General features: G+C 39.6%; 1 protein-coding gene across 1 annotated transcript; it reads left to right on the top strand.

Moving 5' to 3' along the window:
• The first annotated feature begins 88 nt into the window (after positions 1-88).
• On the top strand, positions 89-22,664 carry LOC109411157 (kinesin light chain-like). The gene is made up of 7 exons (XM_029872935.2): positions 89-371; positions 11,458-11,668; positions 11,734-12,273; positions 12,475-12,726; positions 12,883-13,110; positions 13,178-13,381; positions 20,337-22,664. The coding sequence occupies exons 2-7, from the start codon at positions 11,480-11,482 to the stop codon at positions 20,448-20,450; spliced, it is 1,527 nt and encodes a 508-aa protein (XP_029728795.2). The 5' UTR covers positions 89-371; positions 11,458-11,479; the 3' UTR covers positions 20,451-22,664.
• The last annotated feature ends 948 nt before the right edge of the window (positions 22,665-23,612 follow it).

Genomic DNA, 23,612 nt, shown 5'->3' with positions numbered 1-23,612 from the left:
CGCCACCGCACCGCACTTTGTGTGAAAAGCGCTCAGCGTGCGAAATGTCACGCGACCCTGTCAGTGGCAAATCATCGCTGTCATTGCTCCGCTGTCATCATCGTTCGTGTTGGTGGTGTTATTATCGATAGATTTCTCAAAGCAGTTTCTCTCCAAAAAAAATTTAGTGAAAACATTTCCAGTAATCTTACCGATATTTCCGAACAATTTTTACGATTCAGACGAATAAAAGTGTGCCCTTGCTACCGCGGCAGTGATCAGTGGTCAAGTTCGCCGGTTCTGGTTGTGTTTGGTGGCGGAAATTGCAGATTACTTTAGCCTGCGGATTTTGCTGCTCGTGTGTTGTGTGCGGAGCTCTAACTTTCTCGAAGGTAAAAATGGAAAATGCTATGACTGAAAACGAGATGCGTACAATAATAGTTTTGACAAAGTCTAGGATATTTTATAAGGATAATAAATTTGCGCAAACATCGCTATTATATTGCTACATTTGAGCTATTGGTTCGAAATATGAATCAATTCCATGCAAGATTGGTTTTCAATTTGGATCTTCTTCCTGCAGAGAAGGTATGCAGGAAATTGAAATGATGTCAACTCTGTTGGAGTGCCTATGCTGGATTTCATTTTTTCTTTGCTACATAAACATAATCCAACCAGCATAATGATTGTACTTTATCCATATGATTGACGTATTAGCACTATTTGAACAATGTCTTGCTATATTTTATGCGCTTTGCGCTCCATTGAATGAATATAAGCGAACAGTGAAAAGTATCTGCTTTTTATGATACATGGTTTTGTTATGATATGCGACAATATGCAAATGACCTTATACCACACTTAGATTTTTTTTAACCAGGTATGAAATTTACTTGCAAAACAAATATGTAAAAATTGTATTCGAAAATGCTAGTTTGTGAAAAGTGCATGAAGGCGAAGACGGCGTGGGTGGAGTGGAGTGCTTTAGCTTTACTACGCTCGAATACACTCAAACCGAAGACTACAATGAATTTGACACTGCTTCATTGGCTTCATGGTCGTCACATTATCCTAGGTCACATTCGCCAAGTTTCATAATATATTATGGTCTAGTAAGTTTTATGTTGATTGTAATGTTGAGCGACAATCGTTGTATGTGATTTGAAATATACATTTTTATTCTTATTGTCATAATGTTCTAAATAGGACAGAGTCTGTATATCAGGTTAGTGTTATATGCAAGGATGGGAACACTCTCTTGCAAAGAGTTCCTTGATCAATCAAACAACTTTTCCGAAGACACCTACTCTCTATAAGTAATCCAGGTGCTGAGATATATGGGAAAGCAATTTTATTTGAGTGTGAAGAATTAGCCTAAGTTAAAATTCACAAATAAAAAGAAATTAAAAAAAAAACAATTTTATTTGTGTTAGATTTCCATTTCATTTATCTGAAAAAATCCGGTAAGAGGCTGGTCATAAATTACATCATGCTTTGAAGGGGAAGGGGGGTTTTCAGTAAAGTGTGACGACCCAGACAAAAATTACAATGGTCTCATACAAAAATGTGACATGGGAGAGGGGGTTGAAAATGGTACTTTTGCGCGACGTAATTTAAGGACGTTCCATTACTTAGATAGTTGGTGTCTATGGCAAAGTTATTTTGTGGATCAAGGGTTTCCAGTAAATCGCCGTTCGGTTAACCCTTTCTTTCCCACGAGTTTGAACGACTATATCTATGCTAAAAAGCGTTTCCGAAAAAAAGTGCTTGAACAAAAGTTGTTGCAAATTGGCTAAATTTTTCGAAATCAATGAAAAAAAATGGTTGTAAATCAATAGGTTTTTGATTGTTTATCAATAGTTCCACTATTGAAACAAGTAGCTAGAAGTTGAATCAACCTTATGAGGCTACAACCATATTTTTAAAATTATTGCATCATATTCATCTAATTCCACTTGTCTCGAGTTCGCCGAAAATCAATGGTGCTCTGGAGCAACCATGGGAAGTTAGAGGGTTAAAGTTTCTGCCGCAAGACAGCACTAATTTTGCAAAAGTATGTTATTTCGATTTTAAGTTACATACATTTATTTGCTCAACTTCACATTTAACCGTTATGTGTCCGACAAGCTTTTTGCTTTTTTCTACACCGTGTATTTTAAATGGGTGCTGGGTACCCGGGTACTCTTTCCGCCACATAAGGGTTAAAACAAGACATAATCAACAATTTCCATCCTCGGTCGCGCCCGTCGCGCCAAATGCTCGCCAAGTCACGCTCCACCTAGTCCGCCCATCGTGCTCTCTACGCTCCACGCCTTCTTGTGCCAACCGGGTCAGTAGCGAACACCAGCTTTGTAGGGTTGTTATCCGACATTCTTGCAACATGCCCTGCCCACCGTATCTTTGCGGCTTTGGTCACCTTCTGGATGCTGGGTTCGCCGTACCGTGCAGCGAGCTCGTGGTTCATCCTTCTCCGCCACACACCGTTCTCCTGCACACCGCCGAAGATCGTCCTTAGCACCCGTCGCTCGAAAACTCCGAGTGCTTGCAGGTCCTCCAAACAATTACGGCACCGAAAGCCGTAAAAAGTACAACACTACCAAAAAACCTCGCATGTCGTATACAGCGGGAGCGCGGTGCAGTTTCAGCTGCTTGATGGCGCGCGTCCTGAAAGGTTAATAATTGTGGAAGTGCTCAAAGAACACTAATGTTTTCGTTTTTGTAGCTACACCGTTTCGTGCTACACTTTTTTCTGAATAAACGAACATTTTCGGTGCAATTGCATTGGTGTGCGTGTATAAACACCAAAATATTGACAACTTTGCAAACGCTGATTGGTGGACACGGTGTGCACCAGCTACACTCCCGATTTTTTGAGTGCTACACTATAGACGAGTGCACCGATGAACTGAATTCATTGCGGTCCGAAAATTTTGACACTACAGCGGGGTTGTTCAATTCTGATTGGAAATCTTTCACTTCTGATTGGAAGCGACCCCGCTGTAGTTTCAAAATTGTCGGACCACGATGAATTCAGTTCATCGGTGCACTCGTCTATCATGCGCGGTGGAGAAAAAGTGCTGCACCGGTGTAGCACGAAAATCAAAAACGAACATTTTCGGTGCAAAAGTACTACACCGGTGTAGCACCACCGAAAAAACGAAAACGACATAAGTTGAAGCGAGGCAGGCCAAGTCCCAGTGCGGACGACGAGCCATAAAGAAGAAGAAGCAACAAAAACTGACAAATTTATCGTACCCTTGAAGAGTTCTAGAAGGAGAGAGAATTTCGCCTAGAGGACATCTTGGGAAATACAACTAGTTTTAAGAGAATCTTAAAACCAACTCTCCAAGAGCATCTTAGGATGGGCCACTTTAGCCTTATGACGGATTTATGGTTGAGTTGTTGTCGTTTTGCAGAGCTTGATTTGAAGTTGAAGAATACTTCAAGAGCATCATAGAATAAATGTTGTTACTTGGGAAGTGGTCCCCCACGAGGCCTAAAATCACGGAGACAAACTTCGTTCGTTTGAAACAAAAATATTCATGTTTATTCGGTAAACTGATAAAATATTTAAAACTAAAATATTAATTTTTAAAACAAACTCAATTACATATACCCTGGCCAAGTTCGCAGGGGTTGACGGTATTAAAGTGAAGGAGTTTCATTTTGATTATTGTAATGTAGTGTTCTTTAGTGAAACATATCACCTTTTTAACACTTTAATGCGCCTCCAACGGTTCATCACGAACCGGCTGCTGCAGATGGAGTATGGCTGATCATATGCATCAGACATGCTCGATAAACAGGAGGAACCGCCGGGGCTCAGTAGAGTCTATTCCCAAGCAATAGTTCCAAGTCGGTTGGATTTGAAAAGGTTTTGATGATCGTTACAAATCCTAATAAAAGTATTATAGGATTTGTGATAGGTTTTGGAACCTTTTACAGCCATCTGACTTCCAAATGTTGTTTGGGCTCTATTTCCCACGTGATTCGGTTGATTTTTATTACATAGTAATTAATTAATGTTATAGTCGCTTTTTCGAATTTTTACAATGTTAGTTGGTCATATTTTCTTTAAATAAAGCAATAAAAATCGACCGAAGAATCAATAGTGGGAAGGAGATTTGCAGCACTTAATTGTGCTGATAGATTCAAAGCTAACGTGCGAACACTTAAACGCATTGTTGACGTCAATGCGTTCGACGTGACATTTTGGACAAAAACTGACTGCTTTATATTAACTGAACGTTACTTGTGTATGACTAGGTTGGCATTTCTAGGCTACGCTTGAGAAAATGACATGGTTCATCTAGGTAGGACCGATAGGACACTTGAACGAATTTGAATATTTTTAAAAGTATTTGTAGCGGGGTGAAAGTTGACATGAAATCTTTATTATTTTAAAATTTTATTGCAATCAACTGACCAACTTGGCGTATTTTTGATTATCTCTTAGATGTTCAGAAGTTCAGTTACATGTTTCTGTGGATTTTGGACCGATGACAATTTAAGGACACAAGAGATGAACACAAGTAGAAAACGATTAGCCAAATCAAGAAAACAATTTGACACAGGATCGACTATATTTTAACATACAGGGTTCGATTGATTCGATGAAAAAAAAACAACATACGACAACTGACTTAACGAGGAGAAAAACATATTTAATAATACCACAAAATCAACCAAGGAGACAAGCACAAACCGTGTGACCATAACACTACATAGGCAAATCCTGACTGACTGACCAATTGAAAACTTTCCAATCTTCTACCGTAACTTTCTGAGTCAGTTGCAACAGTGTCTTAATGGATATCATTTTCCGCGTACGGCTGGCAAACTGCTTCTGAAAGATTACGTACTCTTTTCTATCTTCGGGTCTAGTGTATGTTGTGGTCGAGATGCCACTTTCTATTAGTCATTAGATGGTCACCCTAAAGGGATCTCGAATTGAGATACCAAGAACAATTGTTGTAAGACACGGTATGAATAAATGAGTTATGATTTGACCAGCAACAATACACTACGTGTTTTTCTACTTCTCCCGAAACCAAAACGACTGGTTTTAACAGTGTCGACGAGGAGAAAATGTGATTTTTTTTCTATTTTGCCGCACATTTCACAGCCGCCAGTGATTTTATTGCTTTTGGTGTGAATTTTAGCGGCATTTGTGATATATTTTTGTATAGCGTGCAAGTGTTTTTTTTTTGTTTTGTTTGTTGGAGTGCTTCACATCACGACCGCCTGCATATTTTGTGCTTTTGGCGTGATTTTGGATGATTTTTTATACGTGCGTTTTTTTGTGATTTTTTTTTATGTGCGCGCGTTTTTGAACATTTTCGGTCACTTGTGTTAATATTTTTTTTTTGCTTCGTGAGGTGTAATTGTGTTTTTTATGTCCAGTTAGCAAATCTGCCGACATTTTTGTTTTATTTTTACAATACCCTCTTTTATATTTGTCGAAGCTTGTGTGAAGCAGTGCAAAAAAAAGTAGATTTTTATTTACGTAGAATGCTTTTTATTGTGTTTCAATTGTTCTGGTGTGTTGTGAGGAATACATTTTTACCATGTTATTTTCATGAGGGAGACATGTACTTATCGTTTTATACGTTTTTTATGTCTTCATATCTTGATAAAGAAATCAGAGATATTTTTGTCGCACACCATTTTGAACATTCTACGATTTGGAATACCATTCCTCTTTCAGCGCGATGAGTACCTGTGAGTACACTTTGATCAACTGTGGTAATTTTCATTTGCGCCATTGGTTTTTGACTGGTGGACTGAGCCCTGGGAAGACAACACCAACAACCACCAGCTGTGATATATTTGTGTTGAGCTGTTAGCTACCCGAGAGCTCAGAAAGTACGCCGGCAGCCAATCCAAATTTCGACAGTGAGATAGATAAATAAATATCTCAGTCAGCAGCGTGAGACACAGCGAGATTTGTTTGTGGATGGTGAAGCAATAAGGATGAGAAGAGGAACTCGAGCCACCGGAGTGATATGTGCATTAAACGCATGCAAGTGCATCGGTAACAAGGTGGAAATAATATGCCCGATGAGATGTCGTTCGTTTTGATGCTGTATGGAGTTTTTACACGTTTTACTGAAGAATTGATATTCGGAGTTGGTGTTACATAACTCGCTATCTATTGTTTTTTTTTCTTGTGGCTGTGACTCGGTAGGAAAATGTGTTTTTTTTTGATAATTTATGTGAGAATGAATGAATGTACGGTTGGGTACAGTGTATCGCCCATTGATTTCATTTGTTTGTGTACCGATTAGGGTAGATAGAACAACTTTGTATTCAGTTTTTGTTAAAAGATTTTTTCATTGTGCCTTTTGTGCATTCTTTCGTTTATTTTTGTATCACAATGTTAAAGAAAAGGTTTGCTTTTGAGTAGATTTTTAGCGTATCGATAAATGTGTTTGTTTCTGATTTTTTATGTACCAGATATCCTTTTTTTGTGAGGGGAAGAAAGAGTGATATTTACAAAGCATTAGAGGAAAAGAAATAATAAGAAACCAATATGAAGCGAATGACAATTTTTGTTAGGATTTAATTACAAATAAATATGCAACAAATAATGCATACAATGCGTAAAAACGCGTTCTGATTTTGATAGGATTGTAGCCATAAATAAGTGAACTGAACACTTAAGGGAAGAGGAGTTGTTGTGGTCGAGATGCCACTTTCTATTAGTCATTAGATGGTCACCCTAAAGGGATCTCGAATTGAGATACCAAGAACAATTGTTGTAAGACACGGTATGAATAAATGAGTTATGATTTGACCAGCAACAATACACTACGTGTTTTTCTACTTCTCCCGAAACCAAAACGACTGGTTTTAACAGTGTAGAGGTTTCAACTCTATTCAGAGTGCAGCTAGAAACCTAGCAAAAAAAAAAAAAAAACAAACTCAATTACATATTGATTTCTACAATACCCATTGAAAAGCCCCCCGTTCCGCCGTCGAGAACATAAACAAAACTCTCAAGTTCCAGCTGCATCACCAAACAAGATTTCCTCTTGCAAAAAAGGCAAGTTTCACCAAAAGTTTCCACGAAATCCCATTGGGAGCATATGTTATCTACATGATGTTGGCATTGAAAGTGCCACGCGGGAAGGGGCCGTCCATATACCACGTGGACAGAAAAATCGCGATTTTTGACCCCCTCCCCCTCCCCCTCCCCGTGGACAAGCGTGGACTTTTCACTGACCCCTACCCCCCTCCCCTAATGTCCACGTGGACTTCAGAAAAAAAATATTTCGATTTTTTTATTTGAAAAAAAAACAGTGATTTTCAAATTTTTCAAGTTTTTTTTCTGAAAATGATGCAATGAATAAAATATTTCTCTTAATTTTATATATTACAAATATTTCCGTATTACAAATTATCTACATAGGCTACCATGGCTCTCTGAATGTTCAACCCATAATTTTTTCATATTTTTAGATGACTTTTATGCTTTTATTATACTACCCAAGTAACCATGACGCTTTATATAGAGCATTATTTTCGCTTTATAGTGTATTATATGACATGCGATATAAAGTTGTTTTGTCATATAGGCACGATTAAAGTAGGTTTAAAGTCGAAAGTGGCGCTACTATTGTTGATTTACAGCAAGATTTACTGTGGTGATTGCTAAAGCATATAAAATGCTTGTACCTTATAGCTAATGCAATCAAATCGCATGGAATGCACACTTAATGCATCATGTCAAAAAAGAAAAAAAGTATGTTTATCATTTTTCTATCTATTTTTATCTTCCGATACTCTCACTTTGATGTTTTTTTATTGTATTTCGGGAATTGAACCTAGACTGCTGAAACTGACCACGATGAAACTCGGACGCGCTAACGCTGTGTGCTACGATACCATGTATTTTGCACCTGGAAAAATGTGCAACATAAAGTAAAGTATACTTAGCTAGTGCCTTATTGAGTTGTGTTTTCAGCAACTCTAAAAAATGTGCCGGGGTCTGAATGCCATCAGTTATTATGTTTCCAGTTCAAAACCGAATTAGCGACATTTTTTCTTTGACTTCCGCTGCTTTTGCCATGCGTTAAACACTATGTCGGAAGTGGGGCGCTGTATTGTACACCTGGTGCTCTATACAGCGCCCCACTTCCGACATTATGTTTAACGCAAGGCAAAAGCAGCGGAAGTCAAAGAAAAAATGTCGCTAATTCGGTTTTGAACTGGAAACATAATATGTTACTCTCGAATATTAATTCGTCTGTGTTGATTCTGTTTTTTTTTGTTTTCATATGTGCTCACTTCTACCTAAAATACAATAAATAAGAAACAATACAAACAGCGCTTCAATTCTTCCTTTTATGAAATCGGGTTAAACAAGGAAATCGATACCCCACATAATTTTTGTTCCCTCAGCATCTGATTATTTTCATGTCCCAACCAGAAACCCAAAAAACCATACATAATATAAATTTTCACACAGCAACATCAGAGCATGATAATCTAAGTGCTCCGCAGCAATCAATGAAAATTTTGGTTTGTTTTGAATGGTTATGTTTCTAAAAGTGTTTTACAGTTTTTTTTTTCGAACTGAGCGATATTTTTCTGTTTACAACGATGGAAGCTTTAGTAAAGGCACATATAAAGTAATAAATGCTTGCATTATTGATTGCTATAAAGCTTTTAACATGGTAATGCAATGAAGATTTTAACAACGGCTCTATAGAACTATACAGAACTGTCAAAATCTCGTAATGCTTCAATGCTTTCATAATGTAGATTAAACGCTTCATTACTTGACAGATGTAAAATAAAAGTTATGTTGCATTAGCTAAACTATAATACGATGGAATTAATGTTATGATATAATGCTTGTGGTTACTTGGGATGTACAGTAGACGTTCGATAACTGCAACATGTTTACGTTTCACTTACCGAATGAAATTCGATAACTGCAACAACTGACAGGCGTCAAAGAACTGTCACTTGTTGCAGAATGCAACTAATATGCATACGAAAAATATCGCATCGCTGTTGACATTTCAGTTTGACGGATAGCGGTGCGATAACTGCAAAATTGTTGCACTTAGCGGACTTGCAGTTAAAAAGCATTGCAGTTAAAGCGTTTGCACCGAGCGAACGTCTACTGTAATCATATAAGATGAGGTTGTTGAATTTGGGTTTTATTGGCTCGTTTCACTGTTGAACTACTCTGAGCAGGAGTGCTTCTTGTAGAAGGTCTAGCTGGGCTGTAGTGAGTTGGACGGTGTGAAAGTCTTTTGGTATTATCCCGACCTTCACGCTTTTGGCCATATCACTGTAGCTGATACCAGCTGTTTTCTTCATGGGTGGGTTTTGTTGTCCAGACACGTTTTTCTGAGGCGCGCGGTTTGAGGACTGTTGGGCGCGCTCTCTCGGATCTAGATGGTGTTTCGCCCTTTTTTGTTTGGGGTCCTCTGTGGCGGATTTGTCTAGGTCGTTTCTCGAGCGTTTAGAGGAAGTGGGCTCGCTCTCCTTATTTAGGATTATGGATAAGGCCTCATTCCGGTCTTTTCCCTTTTCCCGGAGAGTTCTAAGCTGCTTCCTCTGCAAGCGTGTGAGTGTGGGGATTTTCTTGCTCGGAGCCCCCTTGTCTTCCGTAGAACCCTTGTTATCTTCGGATCCTTTGCTACTTGCTAAAGATTCTTGGGGGTTGATGACGATCCTTATACCATCATCTTCGTTATCTTCCATGTCCAGCAGGTTGGAGTTGGTCGATGAGGGGGTTGTAGATCTGGATCAGCTTTGTCGAAACATGTGCTGCTCCGGGAGGTAGGCGTTTAGGGGCAGGATATTTCCATCTTCTCCTGCGAACTACCGAGTAGCTGGTCTTCGGTACAGCCAATCTGACTCAGAGTATTCTCCACTTCGCTCTCACACGACTGAGAGAGGCAGTCGTTACCTTGAAGGTTGTTTGTAGAATTTGTACTCATTTTTGGTCCCAAGAGTAGCTAGGGAAATAAATGTCCGCTGCACCAGTGCCTCGCCGTAGTGCAGTAAGGGCTGCTTACTGGGGTGTTCGCCTTGGTTCGCGGTTGAGCATGTTTAGAACCCCCTCAACCATTCAGCCCTTGGCATGGGTCGCATGACATTTTGGCATTGGGTTTTATCCATTTTTTCTTTACACGATGGCCATGAATAACAGCCATCGCAACCTTCCTCCTTTACCAGGGCTTAGGACCTGTAGCTCAAGTTCTCAATAATTTCACAATCTTTCGGACATGCAACTACGGAGAGCCATCATTGCTAGCGGAGTGCCTCAGTGTTCAGCGACATTTACGAGCGTACAGTGGTGGAATCAAGATCAAGCTCCGGTTTTCTGGTCTTCGTCAACCTGAACCTAACCACCGGACCATCAACATTAGCAACAATGTCCACCATCACCGCTCTTGATGTTGAGAATTACTGGATAGTCTCTCTTGCTCTCGACCATCTGCTTGCTCGACGATAGCATTTTAATATGCTTTTGGTCGTTATACGCACAGCCACTGACATTAGATTATAAGTTTTGTAACTTTCGTGTCTTGTTATATAGTTATGTGTCTTGTACCGACTTTTCGAATCCTCTAAGCAGAATAACCTCTTCGAATGAGTGTAATCAGTTGTGTACCTTTTAATTCCGCCCTAATTGCTTATCCTTTGACAGATACGCGTATTTCGACTACCACGTGTAATCTTCCTCAGTGTCAGTGTCAGTGGATAACTAACACTGAGAAAGATTACAAGTGGTAGTGAAAATACGCGTATCTGTTAATGGATAAGCAATTAGGGCGGAATTAAAAGGTACACAACTAATTACACTCATTCAAAAATAGTTATGTGTATTTTATGGAAATAAAGTTACTTTTGAATGTGTTATTTGCTACACTTGGCACATTGTCCACTTTATCAAGTATTAGTGCCAGAAAAGAGCGATGAAAACAATAGAAAATATAGTCTGTGAGGATTAATTCTATCACCCATGTTCTGTAAGGTTGGATTCGAACAATCTATCGAGATATCCAAGAATTATGAAGACGGGTAAAAAGGCAACAGATGTCCTGAGGATGGCTGTAATGATGTCTGAGGACACGAATTACATCTCGTGTTTGAAATCTTTTGTAAATATCACACATTAATGTAGACTTCGATAGTACAGACGTGTTAAATATCTCAAGAACTCCCAAGAGCATCTTGGAAACTTTAAACTTTGAACCGATACCAACATTCATTTAGCAACTAAATATGCAAGCTTCCATTGAAATATTTAGTTTATGAGTGAGGCTTGAAGGTGCAGTGACCCATAGAACTACCGGCATTACTCCGTCCAGTAGTCCTTAATCCTAATATTTTCAAAACTAGGCTGTTGATTTTTTTTACCAATTTGAGGTTAAACGGGTTAATGCTCATTGAATATACGCAATACATTTTTACCGCAGATGATTAATATTACTAATCCATATTTCTTTACAGTTGACATCTAATTTTGACCAAAATGACGCAAATGAGCCAAGAGGAAATAGTCTCGAACACTAAAACTGTTCTTCAAGGGTTGGAAGCACTAAGGGTAGAACATCTAACCCTGATTTCCAACCTTACCGAAGGCAGCAAAAAAGACCCAGATAAGTCGGAAATTGTTATGAAAAATATTGAAAACATCGAATTGGGCTTAGGAGAAGCACAGGTAATTCAAACGGGATTTATGTCAAGTTGAGTTTTAAATTAATAAGAGCGTTATAACTGTTTTAGGTGATTGTCGTGCTTGCATCTCATCTACAAAACATTGAAGCTGAAAAGCAAAAGCTACGCACTCAAGTCCGACGGTTATGCCAGGAAAATGCTTGGCTACGAGATGAGCTAGCTAACACACAGCAGAAGCTTCAATCGTCAGAGCAAACGGTTGCGCAGCTTGAAGAGGAAAAGAAACACCTGGAGTTCATGGCATCCGTGAAGAAATACGACGATAACCAGGAAAATGAAGAACAACAGGAGAAGTCACGCTCAGATCCGGTGGTGGAACTTTTCCCGGAAGATGAATCCGAAGAGAGACACAACATGTCTCCGACACCACCAAATCAATTTGCAAACCACGCCAACGCGGGCTACGAAATCCCAGCTCGGCTCAGAACATTGCACAACCTTGTTATCCAGTATGCCTCTCAAGGTCGTTATGAGGTAGCAGTTCCACTTTGCAAACAAGCTTTGGAGGACTTGGAAAGGACCAGCGGTCACGACCATCCGGACGTGGCTACCATGTTGAACATCCTGGCTTTAGTTTATAGAGATCAGGTATGTGTTTGAATCTCAACTCGATTGAAACCGTTTTTTCCTGTTGAGTTGAAAATACCAATTGATCAATTCTATTTGAGTAGATTACAATAACGATTTGTTTAGCGTTAATTCGTGATTTTGGGAAGTTTTAGCTTGCCAAAATTAGTCTTGAATTGTTTGCTAGGTCTCACGATTTTTTTTTACTATTTTTCGTTTCAGAATAAATATAAGGAGGCTGCAAATTTGCTTAACGATGCACTGGCAATTCGCGAAAAAACACTTGGCGAAAATCACCCGGCGGTGGCTGCAACTCTCAACAATCTCGCTGTGCTTTATGGCAAACGTGGCAAATACAAGGACGCGGAACCGCTTTGCAAGCGAGCTTTGGAAATTCGCGAGAATGTGCTCGGCAAAAATCACCCGGACGTTGCGAAACAACTGAACAATTTAGCACTTTTATGCCAGAACCAGGTAAGTTTGATGCCGTGTCTTAAGGATGTGGTATATTGCGTAAGTCAAACAATTCCAATACAATAGAACATAAAGCACGGCGTATATTATAAATTCAAAAGTTCGTTATCTTCAGAATTTAACTTGGTCTACTCCGTATTTCGCAACTCTTTCTAGACAAAATATGAAGAAGTAGAGATGTATTACCAAAGAGCCTTGGAAATATACGAAATGAAGCTTGGACCTGATGATCCAAACGTCGCCAAGACCAAGAACAACTTGGCAAGCTGCTTCTTGAAGCAAGGCAAATACAAGGAAGCGGAAATTTTGTACAAGCAGGTTTTAACTCGTGCTCACGAGAGGGAATTTGGCGCAATTAATGGTGAAAATAAACCAATCTGGCAGGTAATGTTAAACTACTGTTTGTCCTTTTTATCGCCAGTTGTAACAGTTAATTTGTCCTTACCTGTAGGTTGCCGAAGAAAGAGAAGAGAACAAATTGAAGAATCGGGAAAACACACCCTACGGAGAGTACGGAGGTTGGCACAAAGCAGCCAAGGTGGACTCGCCTACCGTTACGACGACGCTGAAGAATCTGGGTGCTCTTTACAGACGGCAGGGAAAGTACGAGGCCGCTGACACGTTGGAGGATTGTGCCCTTCGCAGCAAAAAAGAGGTAATTTCTGGTTGTTGTGTAGGTACAAATAGTACGAACACATTTAAGGACAAACGTCTTGAAATCCCAGTTCAGCATTGCACAAACGCACAAACCTCAAGATGTGAACAACCAACAATAGTGTAACTTTTATTTCTTATTTCAAAATCAAAATTTGGTCTTTGTTTATTTTGTTCTTGCTCACTTAAACACACATGCATTAAATAAGAAGTTCAACGCATTGGAACTTTCGGTTTTTATGAATTTTATGCGCTCAAAATCTTGAGTATGTAGGTACAAAAGTCGGCCATTGTGGCGGCCATCTTGGAATTCTAACGAGCTTGTCCTTAAACAATGGATCAATGCTGGTGTTCGATTTGAATAGGTCGTATGTTTGCTATGATTCCTATGCAGATTCGACCCTATTCGACCTATTCAAATCGAACGCCAGAATGCACGTGTTCACTCGTTTGATTTTTGACTACAGTTATTTATGCAACAAGTTGCAAAATGAAGGGTTTATCAGCACGAGTCGTACATAACTCGTACAGAAACTTCTTGACCGATTCCTGGCAGAAACTTTCTACGGTGACTGCCATTTGAACTGTCATTTCTTCGCAACTGCCTACTGCGAACGAAGAAAAAACGGTTGCTTGAGCAATTCAGGCAAGGAATTTCCCATGCATCAAGATAGGCTGAGAAATTCCTTCTGATCTGCAAACAGCCCCCATTTTCTGTTGTAAAAGTGCCATTTAGACCGTTCGCAATGCTGTTTTATTTTGTATGGCGAGTTTTAAAATTTTTAAAACTCGCCATACAAAATAAAACAGCATTGCGAACGGCCTTACAATACATGTTATGGGGTGGAAAACCATAGGTTCTGTTGTTACTCTATCGTTTTGAACAATTGAATTAATGGTAAATATCATTCATTTCAGCGTGTTGTAACAATACATTCTGTTGTATCTCTATATTTTTTTTATCAGGGTGTCCATACAAAACTCAATGGCCACCTAAACAGATAACACCAAGGTAAATTTACTTACCTTGGATAACACGGTTATGCTAAAAAGTTAAATGAGTGAACACATGCACGTATTCACTCGTTTTCATTTTTGAACAGTGCAGTGTTATCTAGGTGGCCATGGAAACGAGTTCATTTTGTACATGAGTTCATTATGTTCACGTTTGGGCGGTACCGTGTTCACGAAAAATCAACTCGGTTCCATGGCCACCTAGATAAATAACACCAACACGGCTCCGCTGAAAAATCAAACGAGTGAGCACGTGCATTGGTTCCTGCACGAGTTCACTAATCTGACAGCGAAGTAAAGGAAAGTAGGCTTGATATTGAGACACCCTATTCCCGGAAGCAAAATGCACGCATCACTTAGAAACGTCCATAAATAACGCCACGCAAAAATTTTTCTTCCCCCTCATAGTATAACGTAATTTTTGGGCATTCCTTTAAGGACAAGGTATTTGGAGTACATTGCTCAAAATTTCTAGAGCACCGTTTTTTAGAACCGTTGAACGGATTTGGATTAAAATGCATCACGCTATTGACAACCACTGAACAATTAGCGTGATGCATTTTCATCCAAATCCGTTCAACGGTTCTAAAAAACGGTGCTCTAGAAATTTTGAGCAATGTACTCCAAATACCTTGTCCTTAATGGAAATGAAAAAAAAACGTTCATCTCAAAAATAAATATCAAAGTTTATTCACGGTTTTCGTTGATTTTGGGACTACTCACACTAAAAATTTTAATAGCGACCGCTTCGGCTCCGACGCCGCGACCGAGATCGGCGGGTCCGCGATCGAGACCGCCTCCGATTACTACGTCGTCGTGGTCTTCGGGAAGTAGCATCATTAGGTATCCCAGCTCCGCGTTCCTGTGGTTCTGTTCCTTCGGGTGCCGGTCCCACAATAACAACGTCTTCATCGGGAACCGATGGTGCTTGGACTTGCTGGTCGTTTGAAATGGGTACGTCTTGGTCGAGGTCTGCCCTTGTCTCGGGAACCGACACGGCTTGCTGCTCCGCCGAGGTTATCACTTCCTGGTTGGGATTAACGGGCTGTTCTATGTCCGAAACCGTTGCCGTCTGTTGGTTCTCCGATGGGCTCATTGTTCTCGGAAATTTGGGGTTTCTCACTTTGGCGAAAAATGCGTGTGAACAGCTTGAAAAATTTGACACGAATGAAAGTATGGCTCATATGGGCGGGTTACTGTGATTGAGAAAAGTTTTCCATAAGCTACTGTGAAACATTTTATACACGTGGTGATCGGAGAAGTATTTTTCCGTATTTCCATGCAACGTTGACCTCATGGCACAAATTTCACAAATAGAGGAGAACGTGCCTCTGGAGCCGAACTATTGATACCAGATCGTTGACCACCCTATCACAGAACCCTATCCAACAGTCGCCGATGGCAGGGCTTTCTGTTGAACTAAGAGTGGCACTCCTGTATAAACTTTTGAGAAAAAAAACATTTCGGATTGATGATTAGTTCAATTATCACCAGATGTAATAAATTTCGATTATTCATTCTGTCGAAGATGCATCAGATCGGATAATGTTTGTCTAAGGGCTGATTTCTTCAGCCCAGTTTCGAGGTCAACAGGAATCGCTCAAGAAACTTGGTGGGCATGGTTGGTTCTTCCTCCGGTCTGGTCACGATCTTTGTGATTATCGTGATAGTCAGCGTTTGTTGAATAATAAAGTGAGATTAAGCGCGAAGTATAATTTGAAAGAACAAACATACAGATCAGATGTGACAAATTCGGTGAGTACAAGATCATGCAGATTGGGAAAGTATTGTGTTTTTCAAACTATATTTTTATTTTAACAGTGATTGTTACAAATATAATACTAAACTATGCGGCCGCCTATTTATGGAGTTAGGTGGGCTATTATCTCTTCTACCATTTTAGAACTGAGTTAGTTATGAAGAAATAGCTACCTGCAGACGTCATTTCGAAGCAGGAACTTCATCTGTTGGATTCAAGTCCAGTCTTGGCCAAAAGAATAATCTACAACAAGACAAAATGGTGCTACCACACAAGGAAGAAGGAAAAATGGAGTCTTAAAATGACACGGACACCGGCAATACAGACTAAGCAAAACTTAACACTATAACGAGCACACGGAGCACGCATCAGGGGTTGCAAGAGAGAGAGAAACTAATCAGACCCTCGCTCCATAACATTGTGCGTGTAAAAGCTTAGCGATCGTAACCACAAACGTGAAACCGATATATGTACGTAATATCAAGAAGCTCCATCGCCGATGTCAACAAAAGCCGATAGGGTCATTCGAGAGCAAAAGTGGAGGTGGATCGGTCACACTCCACGCAAAGGCGAAAGCGACAACTGCAAGCAAATGTGAGACTGAAACCCATACCAGGGGGGGGGGGGGGGACATCGCAGCAGACCCGCATAAACGATAACCATAAGATGTGCTTAACCACCCATTCGGGATACAGTTCAAACAGTATGCGGTATTGTTGAACAGTCTACATTACGGTCCGTGTATGGTGCTGGTTTATTAGGGGAGGCAAATCCAGAGGTTGCGAAATTTCAATGAGCAAATGAAGGAGGTCATGGCGATGGCAAGCGCCAAGCAATCGCCCCCAAACAACGGTTATCCAGTATCTTTCTGGTATGTATAGTAATCATTTTAATGAACCTCTCTTTCCCACGGCAGCTTCGTAGTCACATTGTTTCTCTAAAACAAGACATTTTTTTATCATTAAATAAAAGGTGGAGATGATTGAATGAAACGTATTAATAGTAATATTCATATTCAAATGTTCAAATTGTTAAGAAAGGTAATCTTAGTGCAAATCTATTGATGAACAATTCAACTAGTTTAGATATCAATTAATCTGCTTTAAAACCAATTGAATTTAAATTTAGACCAAGAGTAGTAACGTGTGCTCAGACAATTGGAAATCATACAAGTCGTGGGAAGGCATGGGTCAACCCAACTAATATAATTCAGCATTCTTTTACAGCCGCAGAGATCATCCACGATCGAACTAATCGAACTAGTTCCCTTAATTCTTACTTCCTCCCTCCATCGGTAGTAATATTAACCCTAAAAGGGATACCTTCATGGCCTCAGTTTCGTCACCTCGCTGAGTGTGTTCCATCAAAGACGAGCTCTGAAAGGCGCCTGGGGTCCAATGGACCCCAGGTATCCCTTTTAGGGTTAATAATTGCAAGAATTCAAATATCGTGTCCGCCTCATAGTTTCACACAATTGATTAGTGGATGACTTCTTGTCGACTGTTTCTAGTCTGGCAATTATTAACTACGTCACACTTAATTAAATTCGTTTTTGACAATAATAAGTTCGCAAACGTTCGGTTTAGCAGAATAAGATGATAAGTACTAGTAAACTGATCTTAAAGATCACAAAAGCTTCAAACTAGAAAACGATATTAGTTCTATTAGTTCCAGCTCATCTTTTGATAGATTGTCAATCTATGACTTTTCAGTGCCGAATGTTCGACTTGTCATAACTAGGTTATCTGAACAAGTTATGATAGAGATTCTCGAATAATTATAACATTGCAGAACGCCACTGATGTAGAAACAGCAGTACGTAATTGATCAATCGTTTTATCAACGGAGTACACAACGCCCCCTCCCTTAACCCCTTCTGGACGAGTTTTTTCACCAACCTCGCCGCTGTAACGCGTCAGCGAGGTGCAAATGACCCAACCGTCCCGAAAGGGTTAAGGATCGTACATTTGTGCCGTAGCTGTAGGTTCTAGAAGGCTAGACCAACGGTATTAGAAACTCACTTTTTATTAAGTCCAGAGTTTGTAACATCGTCGTACTCCGTCCGGTAGACGTATCGCTCAGCGGGAGTTAAAGCGCAGATCGGCCAGATCGGGACCAGAGGGTGCGTTGAGATTACAGAATTACAGAACAGGAATCGCTCAAGAAACTTTTTGACCAATTCCTGGCAGAAATTGTATACGGTATTGTATGTTGCTTTCATAACAAAACGCGCTGCCACCTCCAGTCGGCATTTCTGAATCATCGCAACGAATCAAGAACCACCTCTGCTGCTGTTTGTGTTAGTGAGATCGGAGAAACGTCAGACTCCCGCCTGCTGATTGGCTGCGACGACTGTGGCGACGGTTTCATCCGCGGCGGATTTAAATCGTCGCGTTCGATAAGGGGGGAAACCGTCAATAACTGTCATTTAAACTGTCATTTCTTCGCAACTGCGTACAGCGATCGAAGAAAAACCGGTTTCTTGAGTAATTCAGGCAAGGAATTTCCCATGCATCAAGATAGGCTGGGAAATTTCTTCTGATCTGCAAACAGCCCGCTTAAAGGGTTAAACCAGGTTTAACTATATACGGGTAAGCCTGGCTTACCGGTTAAGCCGAGGTGAAGAAATCGACCATAAGGAGCATACAGCTTAAAAAGCGACATTCAACTTGGATCTTGCATGCAATATTGTGTAGAGAGCATGATGCTCTATAGAGCACCATCGATATTCGACGAGTTGGATAGAAACAGAACGAGATGGACATGATGCAATAGTGTTAAGAATATGATTGTAATCTCATTAGATAAACCCAACTACCAACTACTTGTTTCAATAGTGGAACTATTGATAAACAATATAAAAAACTATTGATTAACAACTAAAAACTTTTTCGTTAATTTAGCAAAATTAATTTAATTTGGAACAACTCTTGATCAAGCACTTCATTTGGAAACGCTTTCTCGGTATATTAACCCTAAAAGGGATACCTTCATGGCCTCAGTTTCGTCACCTCGCTGAGTGTGTTCCATCAAAGACGAGCTGTGAAAGGCGCCTGGGGTCCAATGGACCCCAGGTATCCCTTTTAGGGTTAATATTGCGCTTAGCAAGAAAAATTTTAGTTTCACACTTTTACCGATCTGTCAGTCAGTTGTGCGCAAGGGTGAATCACAGACAAACAGACGTAACACTCTGATAATTCCCATCGTACACCGATTTAACGGTCTTTTTCGAAATTGGATAGTTGGCCAACTGCCCAACCGTAGCGCTCGCATCGTTTTTGTTCGAGTTTGACGTTTGCTCACTACCGCCACCTAGTTGGTGGTCAGCCAAACATAGTCATTTAGCATTGGGCGAATATGTTTCCGTGACTATGATTTGAATCGAAAAATGTTCGAAGTGTTACGTCTGTTTGTCTGTGGGTGAATCTTATATCATGGGCAGTATCCATATTTGCATTACTTAAAACATACCACACCGGTATCAACCGCGTTCGATCAGTACAAGACTGAATGCAACAAATAATGGCACAACCAATTGAATTAGTAACAATTCCAGAAAATATTGTTTTATTTCCATTTCATTAAAACAATCTTGAAAGGGACCATAATGAGTTAACTTACCTTTCCACGCAAGTTATCAACAACAACAATCAGCCGGTGGGCGAGCGTCGATGTTTGTTTTGGTCACAGACAATAGAAACGTGCTGCGAGTAGCTTTGGCGCGCAACGACGTCGTCTGCTTCCTTGCTCCTGATTGGCTGCGCGCAACTGGAGTGGAGCTGCGCGTAACTGCCCGGCGCGCAAATTGCGCAACGAAAGAAAAACTATACAAAATATTCGCAATAGTCGTTCAAAATCGTACGATTTGTCGCTGATTCCGGAGCAAGTGATCACGTGGTCAACGACAACCGCTAACTGAATCATATTCGGGAGCTTGAGAATCCGGTGGAGATTTTCGCATCCAAGTCTCAAACATGCAGTAAATGTGTTGTGGTGTTAGCACACACATTCATGAATAGCTCCGGCTTTATTCGGAGCTGCGCAGTGTCTTTCGATTTTCTGCAGTGCTGCTAGCTTTTATAAAATGGTTTTCTATAAGGCCCTAATTGATACATTTTATTTGAAGTTTTTTTTACATGTTAGTCAAAACAATAACTTTGGAATTTGTTTCTATTTCTTCCAGGCGCTGGATCTAGTGAAGCAGTCAAAGGTTGCGAAAATCCTCGGTGTGTCCGACGAAAACCGACGTCAAAGGATGAAGGACAGTGATAGCTATGGAAAGCGATCTCAAAAGTAGATTGATGGTTTTACGTACTACTACTTTTACTACTACCAGCACGCAAGTTTTCACAAACGTCAGTATTGGCATTTTTTGTTTGTTCGTTTGTTTTAGGCTGTATGAAAGTTGTGACTCTAGGTTTTTAAGGTCGATTTTTTTGTTTTGCTTATATTGTGTTCAACATCTTTCGATTTATTTTTATCCATGGCTTTGAAAATATAAAAAAGTGTTTCGTCCTACTTACTTCATTCCATTGTGGCAATTACAGCAATGATGCTAGCTTTTGAAGCATTCGTGCGTTTGTGATTGCCCTACTTATCTCATGACTCGATGTGGTATTCCTACTGAAGGTTAAGCTTTGTTTCATTTTGGATATGGCTTTTGATGGGTATTGATGTTAAGAAAAGAACGCATCTTAACATAATAGATATCACTCACGTGCACAATATTGTCTTTCCTAGTAAGCATTAAACATTTAATAAGTAGGTATATTAATCATATTATGACCCTACACGCAATACCGATAATATTTTGATTGGTTAATTTATTTTGATCTTGGAAATTCAAAATTGGTCAAGATATTTGGTTTATAATGAAAAAAAAACTTGGTAACAAGGTATTTTAGGTATTTTGTTTGTGAGAAAAGTTACTTAAAACTTTTACTTGATAAGACAACATTGGAACAACAAATGCACATCTTGCCTAATGTTATAATGCAAGTGGGTAAAGTTCTAGCAAGGTGGCCTATTTAGTGAAATAATGTGATTGTCACACATACACAATAGGAATATTATTTATATTAATTTATTTGTAATTAATAATGCTAATGATTATAATCTGTCTTAGACAAATAGCTGCAAGTACCAACTCATGCTTTCCGATGATTAAATATTGTCAGAGGGACTGCAGACTTTTTCATTAATTTGGCTGAGTTGATGCAAGCTGCTGCAGATATTACAAGAAAGGTGGAAGAGAATTCAGCTAAGAAGTGAGGTCTTACTGCTTTCATAGAAAAGAACGAACACCAAAAGTTGTTCACAATCGGAGGTAATATCATATTGATGTTCATGCTAGAAAATCACGCATTCAATCAGTTTTACAACATTCAGGACATGGGTTTCACATTTTTTCAATGCTAAAGCGCTGAAAATCATTAATTGTTATTGAGTTTATATGAGTTTAAATCTGCTTGACTTGATGTATTTCGCTTCAGCATTGCTCCTATTACTGTATACCAGCTGTGTTGTCCTCAGTAGAGGCTCTAGTAAGCTCACCTTCGTCTGCCAACTGTCGTTTTTGGTTGCACTGAGTTGGTGTAGATACCGTACATGTTTGTAGACAGAGAGTTTTGGCGCAACTCCAGCTAGTGTTTAGAAAACGCAACATATGGTCATAATCCTTATAAAATCGGAACAGTTTGCAATGTTTGATCCAAGTCCAAGTCCTGGTCATAACATACGCAAACATGTTAACATTACCAATTTTTGCAGCTTTAATTTAAACTATTTGAATGCCCAATCGAATGAAGCATTAAGTATAACTGAAAGATGGAATTCCCAATTATACCAAAGTTCTAAATTCATCAATCGAAACTCTTAAAACATTAAATACTTTGCCGCGGAATGAGAGAATAAGTGTAACGATTCTCCCATCGTTCATTACACTGGTTGTTTTTGTCAATAAAAAAATGCTTTTTGATGCTGGGACAAAGCGCTGTATCTACCCACTAATACAAGGTATTGTATCTAAAATTGTTACTACTAGAATACTATACACAAATCAGGGAATGTAAAACTGATCCATAATGTGATGGAAAAGTACGAGTTCGCATAAAAGGTGTTTGCAAATGTTTACGAATCATTGTACATTGAAGACATGACAAAAACTGCACTTTCAATTATTGATTTCAAACACCATTTACACTAACATCTACTTAGGGCCTTTCACTGCGTTTGTGAAAATTTGAGCAAAAAAAAAGAAGTAAACATTCTCAAAATTAGATTTACGAAGAAGTATTTAGAGGCACATTTTGGTGCAATATTAACGAAGAACCAGAAACTATTATTTAACTATCTCTCTCTGCTTTTAAATTGTTTGAAGAAGAAATACACACACACACACACGTAATCAACCAACAACGCTCGGACAGTAACATCCAAATTGAACACAAAAGAACATTCAGGCCGCCTTACGAAAGAGACATAAATAAAAGCTGAAATCTAATGCGCTGAACATTCTGCTCATTTTAATTGTATGTCACAACAATCCTTTGGTTCTTGGTGTGAGAAACCGAATGACGCGCAGGCGCACAACTACGACTTAGTTGGCTGTGTTTATTTACACAAGCGCTCGAATGAGGTAAGTTGGTGAGCTCGTTTTAATTTTCTGCTTTTATTATTTTTTCCTTGTGTGGTGATCTATATTGTGAATGAAACCATGTGGTCTATGTGTTGAACTAGCTGCACTAGCGAACGAACGATTCAACCACGAATAGCCGGCACCACTCGTCATTCTATCGTGCAGGCCTGACTAGATCGGACGACATCACACGTGGCGACGAGATAAATCGGAGAAACGCGTTGAATTCTTTTCAAAGTGAATTAAGTGTTAAAGTTTGTATTAACAGCAGGTAATGAATTGAAAATTAAATCCGCGATGAGAAATATCATTCAAAATTAGAAAACACATCGCGCCGTAGTCTGCCATTGATAAATTTGAAACGTGACGCGAGTGAAAGGGTGCTCTACAAATGAAAAATTTGCAACCCACGCCGATGGGAGTGAAAAAGAATTTTGGATGGTGAACAGTGAAATTATGGGAAGGTTAATGTGATCACAGAAATTGGTGGAGGAAACTAGTGATGAATGAAAGAGGAAAAATGCCCTGGCAGAAAAGTGCACGGTGATGGGGATGAAAATTTTGAGAATGTGCATACGACTCGCGGCAGCCATTTTTTTCATCATGCTGGGAGGACGCACCCGCAGAAGAAAAAAAAACGAGCATCGAACGGGGCGAACAGTGATAGTGAAAGAAAACCGAATATTCTGGTGTGGGTGATGAATGAAGCACCGCATAGCATGCGGCGAATGGTGGTGGTGTGAATGGAAGAAATGATGATGGATGGTATGATCATTAGATCATTAACCGCCAAGTGGTTTGCATTCAAAGTGTGGGGGAAAA

Source organism: Aedes albopictus, chromosome 2 (genome assembly GCF_035046485.1).
Source record: "Aedes albopictus strain Foshan chromosome 2, AalbF5, whole genome shotgun sequence".
NCBI lineage: Eukaryota > Metazoa > Arthropoda > Insecta > Diptera > Culicidae > Aedes > Aedes albopictus.
Note: the sequence above shows the minus strand (reverse complement) of the source record. Positions and strands in the feature narration are given on the sequence as shown.

What these genes read in the sequence shown, in the direction of transcription:
- LOC109411157 (XM_029872935.2), top strand. Translation starts at nt 11,480, where the DNA reads ATGACGCAAATGAGCCAAGAGGAAATAGTCTCGAACACTAAAACTGTT. An exon ending in CTTTAGTTTATAGAGATCAG is followed by an intron (nt 12,274 to 12,474) that starts GTATGTGTTTGA and finishes TTTTCGTTTCAG; the next exon opens with AATAAATATAAGGAGGCTGC. An exon ending in CACTTTTATGCCAGAACCAG is followed by an intron (nt 12,727 to 12,882) that starts GTAAGTTTGATG and finishes AACTCTTTCTAG; the next exon opens with ACAAAATATGAAGAAGTAGA.